Raw genomic sequence first — 18203 nt, forward strand, 5'->3', positions numbered from 1 at the left:
TGAAGTTATGTTTGACCTTTGCCTTGAATCCATAACTTCCTGACTTTCACATTTGAGCCTGGGAAATTCACAAGAAACAATGGAAGTGTTGAAACAATTGCCTGATTATACAGAACTCCAACATTCTGAAAAGAGACATGAAATGGAAGTTTTTCATCATGTGCTCATCAAGCCTTGGACACAAGAAACCAAGCTTAGAAAAAGAACACCAATTTATGCAGCACAACAAGAGGATACTGATTGGTTGGTATTGAGATGCAGCAGGAGTTTTTGGCATTCTAGGGGTTACCACAGACCAGAAACCAAACTGGCCTATCCATTTAAGTACAATGGCTACAAGAGATGGTTGGAGGCTAAGAATCCTGCAGCAAATAACTCAACCTCCTGACTCCCCAAAGTCTGTCCACCTTCTACAAAGCACAAGTCAGTGTGATGGAACACGGTGCTTGCTTAGATGAGTTCAGCTGTAATGACACTCCCAAAACTTGACACCATTCAAGACAAAGCACCACATCCACAAACACTCATTCCCTCCAGTATTAATGCAGTGTGGCAACAGTGTGCAGTATATAGAAGATGCACTGCAGATTTTCACTAAGGGTCCTTAGACAGCACACTCCAAAACCCACTTTAAAAATGATGTGGAAGCAGAAAATACATAGGAACACCATGACTTACAACCTCCATTTCTAGTCACTTGTCATCCTGACTGGCAATATATCGCCATTGCTTCACTGTCACTGGTAAAGATTTTGTAAAAATTATTAGAAAGGAAATCCATTTTTGAACAGCTTTCATTGGAATGATTACTGATGCATTTAGAATGAATGTTGCAAAAGCAGCTGATGAGGTAATGATGGATTTGAGTACTATATGAGGGCAGTATTTTATCATTGAGTGGGAGAAAAATATTCTCACGTGCTACATTGCATTAGATGTTGCTTAAAACCTTTACACTATGACCCATGTTTTGTTTTAAAGTTGCTCACGAACAGTATTTTTTTAAAAATATAATCTTTCAAAAACATTTCAAAGAATAGCTTTAAATCAATGTAATTTTATTTGACACTCCAGAGTTCACTGTATAAGGCATTAAATTTACTAGTATTTTTTGAAAGGTTTTGTACTAATATTGTTTTTCTTTCACCTTTATTAGCAGAAGATATTTTACATTGAGATGCCTTCTTAATCCAATTCCTTTTGTTGTTTACAGGAATGGTATTGTTTTTTGAGCTTCCTTTTTGTGTGCATACAGTATTGCTTTGCTGTGTGAACTTGCCTCTGTAGCTCTTAACTACCTTTTCTGTGAAAGCCAAATTGATCCATTTAAAGACCTGGAGATGCCAGTGGCTAAGAGCTAAGAAGCATCATTGTATGTTGAAATGCCATGCCATTGTTTTGTGGACTGAATTTTAAGTAACCATTATTGTTTGTTAGCTGCTGAAATGTACCTGTGAGCAAATCCACTTCTTTCTATCCCATTGTCGTACTTTCACTGTGATCTGTCCCTCTGTTCTACTCCTTTTTAGTAAGGTCTGGCAGGAGAGGAAGACGGCGAGTATTTAGTCTTTCAGAGGCTGAGAGTCGTGGCGGACACTGGGTTTAGGCCTCCAGGCAACAGCTCACACAGTGCAAACACAGGCAGGTTTATGTTGCATTCCCCCAGCCTCTCATCATTTAGTTTATTCCTCAATATTCCTATAGTCTATTTACTTGAATTCAGACCAAGTAACTTTTTTTGTATGGCATGCAAGAATATATGGATGAGCAATAGGACCACAATCCTCAAAATTGAACCTGAAAATATCAACCGATTTAAAATGTAAACAATAATTAGTGATATTTCAGAAAGTTTGGGAGAAAAGACTTTTTAAACAGTACGTACTGAAGTCGTACAACAGATTTGTAATGACCCAAATGTAAATAACTATCCTATTCGGTACTAATTGAGAAAATGTCTCAAACTTTGATGGCCGAAGCTACTCTTTATTATTGCACTAAACAATCCAGTAACAAGTGATTTCTACAAACATTTAGAGTAAGTTAGATCTTAGGAATAAAAGTACTGACACTCCAATTAGCTGATTGTATGTCTTGAGTCTGTCCATCACTAACTTCTGCCATTCCTGACTTAATTAGTTTAATCCCCTTGTTTGGTGTTTCGGTCAAGTGTAGTTTATTGGCTTTCCACTCTGTTTTTGCTATCAGACTTGCCACTTGAAAAGTAGAACCATTAGAGAATTTGGTCACATGTTTTATCTCTGTCTTTCTGTTCTTTTAATGATTTGTTTCATTTCATCAATCAACATAATTGCTTTTCAGAGGATTCATTAATGTGACTACAAGAGCAACTTGCATTTGCATGGCACCTTTTAATATAGGAAAACATCCCAAGGCACTTTGCAGGAGATTCTGAAACAAAATTTGACAGGACAGCAATGTTGAAGCATGGTCGAGAGTGTGGTGCAGGAAAAGCACAGCAGGTCAGGCAGCATCCAAGGAGCAGGAGAATCAACGTTTGGACATAAGCCTCGGATGTCGATTCTCCTGCTCCTCTGTTGCTGCCCAACCTGCTGTGCTTTTCCAGCACCACACTCTCACCTCTGATCTCCAGCATCTGCAGTCCTCACTTTCTCCAATGTTGAAGCATGCCCAAGTTAAAGCTCACTGCTAATTTAATCCCTCACACTTCCAGTTCAATAAATTCTCCAAGCCTGTATCAGTATAAAATAAAAAAGTGAAATTGCAAAACATATATAATGCAATGGTATTTTTTAAAAATAGTATCTTGCCCCTTAAAGGATGCAAACAATTTTGCTTTTGTTCTTGTTTGGGGTTTTCGTACACAGTGGTAAAATTTTGCTGCAAATGACGCCTGTTGGCAAAAATGCCTCTTTTTTTTCTCCACTTAGAATAAAATAGTAATGTCTCAAATATTTTGAAACAGTTCTTGACCTGCATCTTAAAGTATCCAGACTCTGAACCCACTGTTCAATAGGAGCTATAGAGAAACCACAAAAGGCGAGCAGAAAGCAATAAGTACCTACATAAACCATCATATGGGAACAATCAGAATTATATTGTCTAAATAATTAAATTGTTATCTTTTTCATAAATCTATTGGATTATCTTCAAATTGAGGGCTGGGCCATTAATGTGTGGATCCACAGAGTTTCAGGTTGAAATTTTTATGTGCAAACAAAAGGAATGTGGTTCAATACTTACAAGTTTATCCCAGGGCTGGAAAAATGTTTTCTATTCCTTATAGCGGAAGCTTAAAAATAGAACTGCCATATTATTCACTCCCCAAAAGAAGAGGCCAGTAATTGTTTAGAATCATAGTAAAACAGAGATTTGACGTTGATAATAGCTAGTGAGTGGTGCAGGGAAGAGCTCCAATGGAACAAAAAAATCAGAAATATACAATGCAGGATTGGAGTTGGAGGATGAGTCACACTGATGGTATATTTAAGTTAGCAAGATGCTTTCTTTCCAGCACAATCAAAGTTGTGCAATAACCTCAGTCTTGGCAAGTTGGCGAGTGAAACATTCCAGCCCTGGTTTGTCCCTGTTTATTGCCTTGATTTTAGATAGTGTTGAAATCTGATAAACATGTATTGATTCCAAAAAGCCCATGCAGCACAATGGTTCTACAAATTTGTTTTGATGATTTTGCTTGCTTAGATCTATCTCTAGATATGTCTTCCACTTAGTTTTTCTTCCCAGCTCCATTTGTCATCACTTTTCTCAAATCCTTTTAGAGGCCTGACATGGAAATATATTCAAATGTCTGTAATAGTAATCAAAGTATCAACTGATATATACTCCATATTCTGGATTAGTGGTGCTGGAAGAGCACAGCAGTTCAGGCAGCATCCAAGTAGCTTTCGAAGCTACTTGGATGCTGCCTGAACTGCTGTGCTCTTCCAGCACCACTAATCCAGAATCTGGTTTCCAGCATCTGCAGTCATTGTTTTTACCTCGCTGATATATACTCCAGTCTTGTACCCAGTTATCTGAAATGTTAATCTGCAAATACAATGTAATCTCTGGCTTTAGGATACTTTTTAATTGTGCAAAATGAGGCTTTTTGTCCCCCCACTATTTCTCAAGTTTACTGCTTTAACAGATCCAGGAAAAAAATTATCGAGGTGTCAAGAAAGATTCTAGAGGATTCTTTTAACTATTATAAGTTAGCCAAAAACTGAAAAAAATGTGCCCACAAAGCTAATCAATTCTCATTCATTGTTTCAAATATGAGCAATCAGATATACAGAATTCTAAAATTAATTATTAGAGTTTTTTTCCTCTTGGATTCAAATCAGATATTGACTGGCGTTTCCATAAATGTACTGTAGCATGTGATTGGTCCTTGGGAAAAGATGCAGTTAAATGCACAAACAATTGATGGACCACAAGTTTCATTATCGAAGGAGGCTGAATTCCTGAAGCCCCCTCGGCTTTTTTCTGTGGTTAGCAAAGATGTGTTTAAGTCAATGTGCCATAAACTTCTGTTCCACAAAACAATTCCTGCGGGCCACTTCGTAGCCTTGGTGCATGGTAACCAACCTTTTCATCCAACTAGGCCAGAATGATTTTTGTTCATCATTCCTACCATTGCATCTCTGCAGCAAAGGCCTTACTTCACAGAATTATAGAGGCCTACAACAAAAGACCCTTCAGCCCATCAAGATGGGGTGGCTTGGTGGTTAGCACTGCTGCCTCACAGCACCAGGGACCTGGGTTCGATTCTACCATTGGGCAACTGTGTGGAGTTTGCATATTTTCCTCATGTCTGTGACAGTTTTCTCCCTAGAGGGAGAGGCTGAATAGGCTGGGGCTGTTTTCCCTGGAGCGTTGGAGGCTGAGGGGTGACCTTAGAGGTTTATAAAATCATGAGGGGCATGAATAGGGTAAATAGACAAGGTCTATCCCCTAGTTTGGGTGAGTCCCAGAACTAGAGGGCATAGGTTTAGGGTGAGAGGGGAAAAATTTAAAAGCGACCTAAGAGACAACTTCTTTTGCTCTGGTTTCCTCCCACTAATCCAAAGGTGTGCAGGTTAGGTGAATTGGCAATGCTAAATTGCCCATAATATTCAGGGATATGTACGATAGCTGCATTAGTCAAGGGTATATATAGGATAATAGGGTAGGAAATGGGTCTGGGTGGGTTACTCTTCGGAGGGTCGGTATTGACTTTTGGGCCTAACAGCCTGTTTCCACACTTTTGGGATTCTATGATTTGCATTAAATTTCTATCAATATAACATTAAGTTTATAAATTATTAATTTAGGGATTGACAAAATCACAGCAATGAATCCACATCTTATCAGCTTCATTCTCAACTGGAACCTTATAAAATTACTAAAATTACACTTTTCTTTAAAGCTGCATTAATCCATTTTGCCAGTGATTATCAAGCAAAGTGCTGTTTCACATTTTTGTCCTAATTCTTTTCTCCCCGATGAAAATAATGTGAAACTTGGGATGACTTTGAGTTTGGCCCCCAAGACTGTGGCCAGCTGGAGGTTCTGGACTCACTAGTGCAGTGAAAAGAGCTAGGAACCTATTTGGGACTAAAGGCTGAGCGGTTCCCTGAACCTAGTAGTCTGCATTCTTAAAACCTCAAAGGAAATGGCGACAGACAGTGTGTTTACATTGATTGGAGCCTTCCAATACTCCTAGATTCTGGAAAAACCCCAAATGTAACACCCCTGTGACAGAAAGGAGGAAATGAGAAGTCATTCAGCTCAACAGCTGTTATTGGGGAAATGGCTCATTATTGAGAAAGGAGAGTGGCAGAATTTATAAAGAAATCAGAACACAATCATTATGGTTTTATAAAAGGGTAATATTTTTGACAAAATTAGAATTCTTTGAGGATGTAACAAATTGCAAGTTTTGAGCTATAGGGAGAGGCTGAATAGGCTGTTTTCCCTGGAGCGTTGGAGGCTGAGGGGGTCACCTTATATAAAGGTTTATAAAATCATGAGGGGCATAGATAGGGTAAATAGATAAGGTCTTTCCCCAAGTTTGGGGGAGTCCAGACCTAGAGGGCATAGGTTTAGGGTGAGAGGGGAACGTATTAAAATGGATCTAAGGGATAACTTTTTCACGCAGAGGAATGAGCTGCCAGAGGAAGTGGTGGAGGCTGATACCATTACAGCATTTAAAAGGCATCTGGATGGGTAGATGAATAGAAAGTGTTTAGAGGGATATGTTCTCAATGCTGGCAAATGGGACTAGATTAATGTAGGATACCTGATTGGCATGGATGAGTTGGACCGAAGGGTCTGTTTCTGTGCTGTACATCTCTATGACTCTAAGCAGGATGGATTTATTTACTCTTTCATGGGATGAATGTGGCACTGCCAAGGCTAGCATTTGTTGCCCAATCCTAATTGCTCTTGAGAAGGACCTCCTTGAATCATTACAAACCATCTGTTGCAGAGACACCCACACACTGTTAGGAAAGGAGATGCAGGGTTTTAGTCCAGCAGCAGTGAGGACAGAAATATTGTTTCAAATCAGGTTGTTGTGTGGTCTTGGAAGGACACTTATTAGATATTGGTATTCCAGTGCACCTACTGACCCTGTCCACGGAGGTGGTCAAGGCCTTGGCTAAGGATAATCCCTTCAAAGTACACTCAACGAATTTTTGCAGTGCATCTTGTATATAGTACACCAGAGATTACTATACGTTGTGGTGAAGAGATTGAACATTTAATGTAGTGCATAGGATGCCGATCAAGTGAACTGCTTTGTCCTTAACAACATAGAGCTTCTTGAGTGTTGCTGGAATAGTATAAATGCAGACAGGTGAAGGGTTTTGCAACATACTCCTCATGGATGGTGAACTGCAGAATTCCTAGCCTGTTAAACTGCTGTTGTAGTCAAAGTATTAATAAGGTTGACTCAGTTCTGTTTCTGGCAGGGCCAGGGACAGAAATTCGAGGCTAATGTGCTTGCTTTCACCACCTCCCAGGCAATGCTTTCCAGGCACCCACTACCCTTTGTGTGAAAAATTTTCCCCATACTTCTCCCCTAAAGTTTCCCCCCGTGCCCTCTTGTAGTTGACCTTTCCACCTTGGGGGAAAAAGCCTCTGACTATCCACACTGTGTATGCCTCTCATAATTTTGTAAACCTCTATCAGGTCACCCGTCAGCCTCCATCTTTCCAAGTCTGAGCTTATCCAACCCTTCCTCATAACTGAACCCCTCCAAACCAGGAACATCCTGATAAACCTCCTCTACACCCTGTCCAAAGCAGCTATGCCCTTCTGGTAGTGTGGCGACCAGAACTGCATGCAATGTTCCAAATGTTGTAAGTAATGTTTTATATAGCAGTAACATAAATTGCCAACTTTTAAATTTGAAACCCCTACCAATGAATGTAAGCATGCTGTATGCCTTCTTGACCACCTTGTCCACCTGTATTCCCAGATTCCTCTGCATGTCAATGCTCCTAAGGGTTCTGCCATTTATTGTACAATTTGTACCTAAATTTGATCTACCAAAATGCATCACTTCGCATTTGTCTGGACTAAACTCCATCTGCAATTTCTCTGTCCAAATCTGCAATCAATCTACCCCACTATATCCTGTAACAATCCTCACTGACTGTAACTCCACCAGTTTAGGTGTCATCCACAAACATACCAATCTGCCCACTTATGCTTCTCTCCAGGTAATTTATATATACTACAAACAAAGGTCCTGGCACTGATCCCTATGGAATACCACTAGTTACTGATCTCTATTCCAAAAAGCACCCTTGCACCACTACTCTCTGTCTTAAATGACAAACTCAGTTTTGTATTTATCCAGGATCCCGTTTTACCTTTTGTACTAGCCTGCCTAATTAAATGCCACCTTTAAGTTAATGTGGACAACGTCCGCTGCCCTTTCCTCATCAATCATCTTGTCACCACCTCAAAAATCTCAAACAGGTTGGTGAGACATGGCCTTCCCAGCACAAACCCATGCTGGCTATCACTAACAAGTCCATTCATTTCCAGATGTGAACAAATCATGTGTCTCCGTATCCTCTCCAAAAAGTTATCAGTTGACCAGTTTTCTAGTCAATGATGAGGATGCTGATAATGGAGGATTTGGTGATGGCAATGCCATTGAATGCCATGGGAAATTTTTGATTTCTCTCACATTGACAGTGGTCATTGCCTGGCTCTTGTGTGGTGTGAATGTGACTTGCCACAAACCATGAAAAATTTACAGCATAGCAAGAGGCCATTTAGCCCCTCTTGACTGTGCCAACTGAATAAACTAGCCACCCATTCTAACCCCACTTCTCAGCATCTGGTCCATAGCCATTTTGTATATTTACTTGCAGGTATTGTTGGCTGGCTGGCCAGCATTTATTGCCCATCCCTAGTTCCCTGTCTGCTCAGTCCAAGCACCTCAATTATTCACCTATCATTCTCCAAATTGTAAAGAAAACAACCCCTGCCAATCCAATCTTTCCTCGTAATTCCAATTTTCAAGACCCTGCAACAGTCTGTAAGTCTCCTCTATACTCTCTCTCTAAAATAGTAATGTTCTTATTGTAATATAGTGACCAGAACTGTACACAAGTCTAGCTGTGATGTGGCCAGTTTTTTGGATAATTCCAGGGGTGCATTCCTGCTTCAACTTTCTCTTATGCTTTCATTACTTGACCTGCCACCTTCAGGGACCTGTGGGCATGTGCACTCCAAGATGTATCACTTCCTCTAACCTTCTTAATAACCTTCTACTTACTTTTTATTCCCTTATTTTGTTATCCTTCTCCAAACATCTCACCTTGTGCTTATCCACATGTGCGCACACCCAAGCCATTGAAATAATCTTGCATCAACATCCAACCTGTTGACTCTCAACTACTTGCCTATTGTTGTGTCATCTATAAATTTCCCAACCATACCTTCCACATTAAATGTAAACCATTACCGTATATCACAAATTTCAAGGCACATAACACTGAGTCTGTGGGACCCCACTAAAACCACTTTCCCGTCACACAACGTCTGTCAATGGTTACCTTTTTTCCCTGGGAGGGAGCCAATTTTGGATCCAACTCACCACATATCCCTGTATCTCATGAGCTTTATAATTTACCTGACCAGCCTGCAATGTGAGACCTTGTCAAATGCTTAATTAAAACCATAATAGAATCCCTTTAGTGTGGAAACAGGCCATTCAGCCCTATTAGTCCACATTGATCCTCCAAACAGCATCCCAACAACTCTCACACCTGCTATCCTTGTAACCCTACATTTCCCATGGCTAATCCATCTAACCTGCACATCCCTGGTCACTATGGGCAATGTAGCAATGACCAATCAACCTATCCTGTATGTCATTGGACTGTGGGAGGAAACCGGAGCACCCAGAGGAAACCCACGCAGACACCGGGAGAATGTGCAAGCTCCATACAAACACTTGCCCAAGGCTGGAATCGAAACTGGTCCCTGTCACTGAGGCAGCAGTACTAACCACTGAGACACCATGCCAAAATTGGACAATGTCCATTGCACAACCCTCTTTGTTATTCCCTCAAAATAAATCTATTAAGTTAGTAATGCACAAAATCCCCTCAACAAAACACTGTGACTATTCCTGATTAATCATGTCCTTCCATTGTAAACGTTATTCATGATTTTTGTGTTTGATTCCCGTAATATTCCCAGTACTGAGGTCAGACTTACCACAGTACAGTTATCTAGCCCATCTCTCACACCCTTTTTGAGTAATGGTACAACGTTTGCAGAGCTCCAACCTTCTAGTATCTCACCTGTATGTAGTAAGGATTGGAAAGTGAACCTTGTTTGTTGAAAATGTCTTCTCTTTGGTAGTTAAAGGAAGCCAAGGACACAATACATCTGGCCATGATGATTATTCGAACTGCAGTGAGATCATCCTTCCATTATTTCCCTTCTCATTATGCATGTTTTATCTAATATTTCCAATCCTTGTATTTAACTAGAATTGTCTATATCATTCCTCCTCCTTGTGAAGACCGAGACAATATGCTCATTTAAAAACCCTGCCCACATCCTCTGTATCTGTGCCCAATTTATGGAATGCATCTCTGAAAAGCCCAATCTTTTCCTTTGTCATCGTCTTGTTCATAACATTCTTTGGATGTTCCCTATTTAAACCATCCCAAAAAAAGGAGTACTGAAATCTAGCCATAAATATGTAAATGGTATTTTTTTGTAGGAATGCTTAAGAAGGAGTTAACAAAGTGAGCTCAAGGCTGATAGAAAAGAATACTGGAAAATTTGTGAAAATTAAGGGAATGAATGGCAGATAAATTGAGCAGGTATTTTTAATTAGCCTTCACTATAGAGTATATAAGTTACATTCCAAAGCAACAATAAATCAGGAAATGGAAGGGAGGGAGGGACTCAGAAAAATCTCATCGCCAGAAAAACAGTGCTGAATAAATAATGGGCCTTGATGGACTTCAGCGTAGTGTAGTTGAGACATTGCTTTCAATTTTGTGAAGCTCGCTGTTTCGGGTCAAATTGTACCAGATTGAAAGATAGAGAATGTAGCGATGTTATTCAAAAAAAGAAGTAACAAGTCGGCTACTTTGCTTAACATGTCAGAAGCTGATATTAAGCAGGTTTAACAAGGCACTTGGGCAAATTCAAAGTACAAAATTTGTGGTAGAGTTCCCCAGGGATTGGTATTGAGATCCTTGCTTTTCCTGATGTGGATAAATTGTCTAGACCTTGGTGTACAGGGAACAATTTCAAAGCTTGCTGATAACAGAAAACTTGGGAGAATTGTAAATTGTGAGAAGGGCGGTTAGAACTTCAAAAGTACATTGATTCAGTGGAGTGGGTGGACAGTTGGAAGATGAAGTCGAATGAGTAAGAGGTGCTGTGCTTTGCTACAAAGAATATGGAGAGACAGTATAAAGTAACAGGTGCTGTATTAAACAGTGTGCGCTGCTAGTTTTGATTCAATGTCTCAGTCAGAAATGTCACTTTGTTCCATGTATCCATCCAACTTTGGTTTTGCAATGCTTGTTTGTGTATGCTTAACATGAAACCAGAATTCCAAAGTGAACATCAACGCCAGTGCTAGCTATTACGTGCCCTAGCTGATTCTGTAATGTTCTTTACAGTTTGATTGTTTTCCCCTGTTGTTCCACCTGACAATGTCTTGTGCTTGTGGTGTATAAGATGGGGAAATGTAAAAAACAGACCTCTTCCTCTACCCATCCCACCAAGCTGAAGACCTTGATGGAAAGGGAAGTACCTGAAACTTAATTCATTAAATAATGTCGACCTGACAGTTCTCTCCTTCGCTGGATACTGTTTTCTCACCTCCCCACAACCACCCCCACCCCCAAAGGTGAGATTGATGCCACTGAGATAGCAATTATATGTATGATATCTTTCCTGACTCCTCCTCATGTTTAACCAAACCTCAAAGCCATCAAAAAAGAGGCAATCCGAATTTCTTCAATAACCAAACCTTTTGTACATGTTCCCTCTTCACAAATAAATTTTGGTTTTGGAATGTGAAGAAACTTTCATTAAGCGCTTTAAAGCGTGTGTTGAGTTTGGAATGTGAAATGGCACATCATACCCGACATACATTACATGTTCAGCAGTGTCATCTCCTTAACCTGAAGCAGTTTGCAGCACAAAAGAGTATGCGGACTGGATCCACCCTGCTTTTGAAATGTTTTATACTTTCTGGACAGTCCCTTACATTGTGTTCTATATTGCTAGATGCAAATTCAGTCAGTTCTTTGACAGATTTACTGTATTGTGCTATGCAGATGTAAAGAGAAACAAATTGAAGCCAGGCTAGGGAAGCGAGTCCAGATGAAGGGTCCTGCCCAAAACATCAATTCTCCTGCTCCCCTGATGCTGCTTGACCTGCTGTGCTTTTTCCAGTTCCACGTTTCAGTGAGTCCGACTTTCCAGCATCTGCAGTCCTCACTATCTCCAAGTGAGACAATTGTCAGGCCATTATTATGCACTTGTCAGCTGCAGCAAGTATTAGCAAGCCCGAGAGGCCTGGGACAGGAGAGAGAATGACAGATTGAGAGCATGGGAACAAAATCACATTTTGCTGAGGTCTTATCTTAAATAGTCAGCTTTTTGACATTAGTTCACACATTGCTTGTATAAGTCATCTTCATGTTTCATCTTACTTCTGTATTTTTGCTTTTCTATTTTGCTTGATGGTTATTTTCTTTCTCTGCCTTGCTGTCATTAATTTTGCTTTTTTTTAAATCTTACAGGAATACTCTATGTGAATGTAAAGTGAAGCCTTATGAGATTAGATTAAATGTTAACCAATAGAATTTACTTAAATTAGCTTTCAAATGAAGACCTTAGAAATAAATATAGAGTTGACGATTTGTTAAGGACTGGACATTTAAACATGAAAGGTGTAAAATGTAAATAACATAAATGTTCTTGGTCTTTTTATTTTGATGTTATGGTTACCCCTTTGGAATACAATATTGGCTACAATCTCTTACGATTTCCCTGTAGTTCTGATAAATGTCTAATAACTTCAGCATGTTGCTGGAGTATTTTGGACATTCATCTGTCTCCTTAGTCATAAACAAAAAAAAAGTTTTAAAAATTCATATTTGACAAGTACTCTAAGTATACTTGTAGTTTAGTAATTTCCAAATTAAGCTTTTGTGAGTGTGGTTAAGCTTAAAAAAAATTGCAAGTGGCCACATATCTGGCTAAGGGTATTTTTTGAAAGGAAGTGTTGTTATATAGTTTTAAGTTGGAATTTTACTGAATGAAGAGAACCTACAATGTCTTTCTTTTTGATATTAGATGGACCTGACATCCAAGAGCAGCCCCATTTGACTCCAGATGAAGTGGAGTTTGTAAATGAAGCCCATTCTTCACCACTTACAGCAGAGAGCAGCTCAAGCAGAGAGCATCTCTCCAGCAGTTCGGAACCTGGAGCAACTAATCTGGCACCAAGCCTGACTCCAGCCCACCAACCGACCATATCCCTCATTTCCGATGACAACGCAGATGCTTTGAGCACAGAGTCATTGACACTTCTGCCACCTGCTGATGCACAGCAAATCCGGAGTGTGAGCACTTTAACCCATCCCTCCACTGTATCCAATGGGATAAAAGACAATGAAGCTGAAGAAAATGAAGAATCTGAAGCAACTGCGCCAATAGCAAGCCATTCGCAATGAATGCAATGTAACCTTTGAATCATCTAGGTTTGTGTTAAGTGAAGCACGGAAATTAACCCAGCTGTCTTCACACAGCTGCACAGAGAAGCTAAAAGATTTGTGGAACCCCAACAAAGTAGAATAATTGCTTGTAAGTTTCTGTAGATTCTGAAACAGGGAAGCCATGGTCCTTCAGTTGCTATGGAGTTACGGCTAATACTGAGATATCTACGTTTTGTACATTTGTCTTTTACTACTGAAGCCTAGTAAAGCACTGTCACTGACTCAAACTCAGTAGGTAAGAGGATAGTTCTATCTGCTTTGTTCAAATATGTACAGCCCAGGTCTATACTTTTTTCCACTCTGCATTATATTATTCACCTATTTTGAATTTTTATTCGGCTAGATGAAGTATTTTATGAAATTTAACATTGGAAACTAAGCCTCATTTTACCACTTTATCCCACCTGAACAATTTTATTCATTTAATTTAATGAATTTAGTAGATTTGAAAATGAACTAAAAACACACTGGCACTCATTGTATCTAGGCACAAAATAGATTGACTCTCAAGTTGTAATTAATTTTAAATAGACTTTAAATGTTTCACTAATTGCACTTGACATTTATCTGCAACACATTAGTTTTTTATTGGAATATTTAACAATTTATACAAATAACAAATTCAGAGAGGAACATGTTTCATGAAGTTTAAAAATTAAAATATTTGTCACTGCCACCAACTGGTACAACACTAGCATTAATTGTAGGGATATGTCCATTATAGACGTCTGTATATGCAGGGTGCTTCTGAAGGCCTGAGAATCTCAGCATTTTCCAGAGAATTCTTCCATTAACTCATGGGCATGCCATGAGTTGGTTAGATTAATATTTTTGGACTTCTGCAAGACAGCCTGTTATGGGTATAGGTTCACATACCATTGTTTCAAGACTACCAGACATCACTGATGTATTTTCTACTAATGGAGCAGTATATGTTTCAAAATCCATTAGGTAATGAAAGTTGTGGGAAGAGGAGGACAACACCAGGTAAAAGGCCTGTTATTTTCCTGCAGAAAATGAAGATTAGAGAGTATTCATTGTGTGTTGCATGCTTGCACTTGTTCGATCATTGCAGTGGGCACGTGTTGTATGTTTAGGTTGTCTCTGGCCTCTAAGCTAGAAAACGGATGGAGTGAGAGAAGGGACAAACTAAGAAACATTTGTTGCTTTGACTGAAACCATGTACTCCACTATCGTAGCAGCAGCATGTGAAAAATGGGGTTTACAAACACACAGGAATACTTTGGACTTCTCCAGAAACACAAGTGGATTTGTGGGGTAATTAAAAGACCAAGTTCAAGTTTGGATTTGGTTATCGTTGATCCTTGCAGTGACATATGTACTTTGTTTGGCCTCAAATCCTCCACTGATTGCCTGACTTGTGCACAATTTCTCCTGGGAGGACTACTGTATTTATGTTTTAGCATGATTCCATCTGAGGGAAACAAATATCTCCAACTGATTATGCCGGGGTGGGGGGGGTGCGGGAGGAGAACTTATAAATGCTAGTTACGATGTTTCTTGGGACTCCGCATTAGTACCTGCACTGTTTGAACCGAAACCAAAGCAAGCTCAAAAATGTACAAGGGGAACAATTCTCAATTATCATAGATGAACAATATGGAATAAAGTAACCAAAATGCAATTACAGTGAGATAAATAATAAAATAAGTGAAATTATCCATAGGATGGATGGATGTGCCTGATTTTTATCCTGATCTCTCATGATTCTTGCAGATTAAATAAAAAAGGAAATGACTGCATATTTGCAAAATCTAACTGCAATGTTCTGTGATTAGTTTTATAATGTTTTGTAATCTGATATGCAGCTACAGTCTAGAAAGTTCAGTGGTCCAGTATTGACCTTTATTGGCCATCTTGCCAATAGTTGGAAGCTTATTAATATTTATGCAATAGATTTATGAGCAACATTTTCTCTTTTATAGACACCATGGTCAGTTCTGACATTGAAATAATAGATTGTTCCATTTTATCTTTTGTATGCTTTTCTGTGCTGGAAACTGCTATATGTTGGAGATAATTGTTATAGAAGCTGAACCCAAATCCAATACTGTTCCTTATAAAATCCTTTTATTTAGCTCCCTAATCAAATATCTAAGGTAACCAGGTGGTGCCAGTGTTCCCTAACCTGAAAAAGTCAGTATCTAGTTAACATCAAAGTATCCGTACTCTCATCCTCTGGAATATAGTGCAGTACTTGCAATGGGTTGACTTAATCACCTTATAAACAATGTTCTTAAAAATATTAACACCAGAATTAAAATATCCATGGGTAATGATTATCTTAGAAAAGTCATTTAACTTTGGCTTGACATTGAGTTTATAAAACTTCAGCAAACAAAACCATGGTTCAAGCTTCCCAAGTTTATGCTGTACACGTGCAACAAAGGAGTGGTGTAAAGAATCCCTGCAAATTTAAAACCCAGACCTTGTCCTTAATTCTCAATTCACATTTACTATGGAAATTTTAACCCAATCTTTAATTCTACTATATGTGCAGTGTTAGAACCAGGAATGTAATATCATTGCCTACAGTACATCTGACTAACTCAACAGTCTAACTCCAGCAAATCGCACGATCACCATCAACTATTCCCCCAAAAAACAAAACTAAGCAAGTCTATGGAATGAGCTCCTATCCTGTGTCACGTACCACAGCACATTCACATGACCTTGTTAATTTCACAAATCCACACAACAGTAGAGAAACCAGAGATGCACTTTTACAGTCTGTCTGTCTGGATCTTGTCAAAACCTCACAAAGAATTAATATGTATGCTATTTTTAATATTGAAGGCTTCAGAACCATATGCATCTATAATATGATCAGTGTGAAACTGTGCAGGAAGGAAGGTCACATCAGATCAAGATCAAAGTAAATGTTCAGCCATAAAACAAAATAATGTCTGTTTCATAACATTTGTCACGGAATAAGACAACAGGAACTAAAGTCAGAAGGAAAATATAATTTGTCCTTTCACATTTGTTGCCATCAGACTAATACACAAGTTGACGAATCTGTAGAGTTCAGAATGCCCAATGAGTTATGACTCTAAAATTACTTTTACCAATACTGGACCTTTACTAGCAACAGTACAAATTACAAAGCTGTTGTCCAATGTCAAATTTCTTATGGAAAGTTTAATTTGTGATTTTGGGTGGTAACCATTGGGAGGTCATCTGAGGATGTTGAATCAAAACAAAATGCCAATTCTGATAATTTCTGATAAGATGACAAATTTTTTAGTACTGGTGTGAAGTTATCTTTCTGCTTTTGGGTCAAATATTGACATGGTATTAAAACACCCATTCTGCAGCATGTTAACTCATGATAGGAGATTGGCTATTTGAATTTCACCAGTCCCACCAACTTAGATTGATCACATTAATTATTTCATTGAATCACTTGGATTCAGCTAATCAACAGATGTAATGTTCACAGAAAGATTTAGCTGAGTGTAGTTGAGTATAACTTATTCTGCTCCTGATCAAAAATAATGATGCATTTTCACCCCAGGGGGAATGTTGATGCATCTTTTTATTTCCAAGTTATTTACCAAGCTTGAGGTATGCATTGCTTATTCATTCAGGCATCCATAAGCAGCATTGTCTTCACAAAAGTTGACATGTTCTGAATATGTAGCAGCCAGTGTGAACTTCAGGATGAACGTTGGCTGCATTAAGTAAAACTGTTTAAGAAACAGTGCACAATAAACAGAATATATTTTGTTTGTTGCATAACAAAGGATAGGTTAGTACAATATATGAACTTAATGTACAGAACACATTTTCTCAGCCCTCAATGAGTTTTGTATAATAGATAAAAAGAATCATTGTAAATAAAACATTGTGTAGATTGTTTAAAAAAAACTTTCTTTTTCAGATTAAGCAATACTAATATTTACATTGATGTTTTCTTTTCTCGTTTAGTTAACAGTGCAGTATTTCAATCTAGAGTTTCTTATGTCATTACCTTGATGGGGATGTATAAAAAGAAATTCTAGACCATGTGTATATTGGAAGGTTAGGGTAATGTTTTAACTAAGTAATTTGCCATATGTGTGTATGTGAAAAGTCACTCTTTTTTTTTATTTTCAAAATGAAGGTTCCTTTCAGATTCAGGCTTGTGTTTGCACTATGAGCTCAGGTAGCACAAGCAAGGGTCATGTGACCTCGATAATCCACAATGCACGGAGAGAGGCAGAACAGAAAGACGTACAAATGTAAACTGTTTGTCATCAAAGCATTGGCAATAAATGTAAGTTTTCTTTTGCATTTCAAATGTGTTTTTTTTTACTGCACCCTTGAGGCGGTGTACCAAGTTTATAGCATGAAAACAGATCTCCAGGAAGGCTAATGAGCGGCCGAAGAGGCAGCTAACCCACTCAATGGATAGATTCTTAACCATGCAATCAAATTAAGTGGCCACTGAGGAAAATACCAATTTTGTTTTCGGTGTGTTGCCATTCACTCGGAGTCTGAGAAACTGTGGCATCATGTACTTTTACGAGCAGTTTAAGATCTGGAGCTATCAGTAGGGATAGTAGAGACTCTAACACTCTTTCCATCACATGGCTGACCAGAGATCTATCCAACACTTGTTGCCTGCCAATGGGATGTGTTGGAAAGAAATTGCAGGTTGATCATCTAGTTACGTTCCAGTTCTTTGGTGGCACTCAAGCCTGGAACTTCTGGGTCAGAAACAGGGAGGTTACTCGCTGCACCGCAGAACCTCCAACTTCCTTTCAAAGCCTTTTCAATAAACATTGAGTCTCTGCCTGAAATGGACATTTGCATTGGTTGCACCAGTGAAGGAAGGACAAATTTGCGAAGTTTACTAGGTAATGTACAGAAGTGATTTAATCCAAGGAAATTCATGTACTATAGCACAGGTAACTGGATTTCAGCAAATTGTTGTTAAATTGTATGCAAACAGAC

General features: G+C 38.8%; 1 protein-coding gene across 1 annotated transcript in view; it reads left to right on the top strand.

Annotated features, from left to right (window-relative positions):
- Positions 1-17540, top strand: part of clec16a (C-type lectin domain containing 16A) — a 267248-nt gene extending 249708 nt beyond the window's left edge. Inside the window, exon 24 of the mRNA XM_072560020.1 lies at positions 12823-17540. Coding sequence (XP_072416121.1) covers positions 12823-13202 — 380 coding nt within the window. The 3' untranslated portion in view covers positions 13203-17540. The remainder of the gene's footprint in view (positions 1-12822) is intronic.
- The last annotated feature ends 663 nt before the right edge of the window (positions 17541-18203 follow it).

This window comes from Chiloscyllium punctatum, chromosome 40, assembly GCF_047496795.1.
Source record: "Chiloscyllium punctatum isolate Juve2018m chromosome 40, sChiPun1.3, whole genome shotgun sequence".
NCBI lineage: Eukaryota > Metazoa > Chordata > Chondrichthyes > Orectolobiformes > Hemiscylliidae > Chiloscyllium > Chiloscyllium punctatum.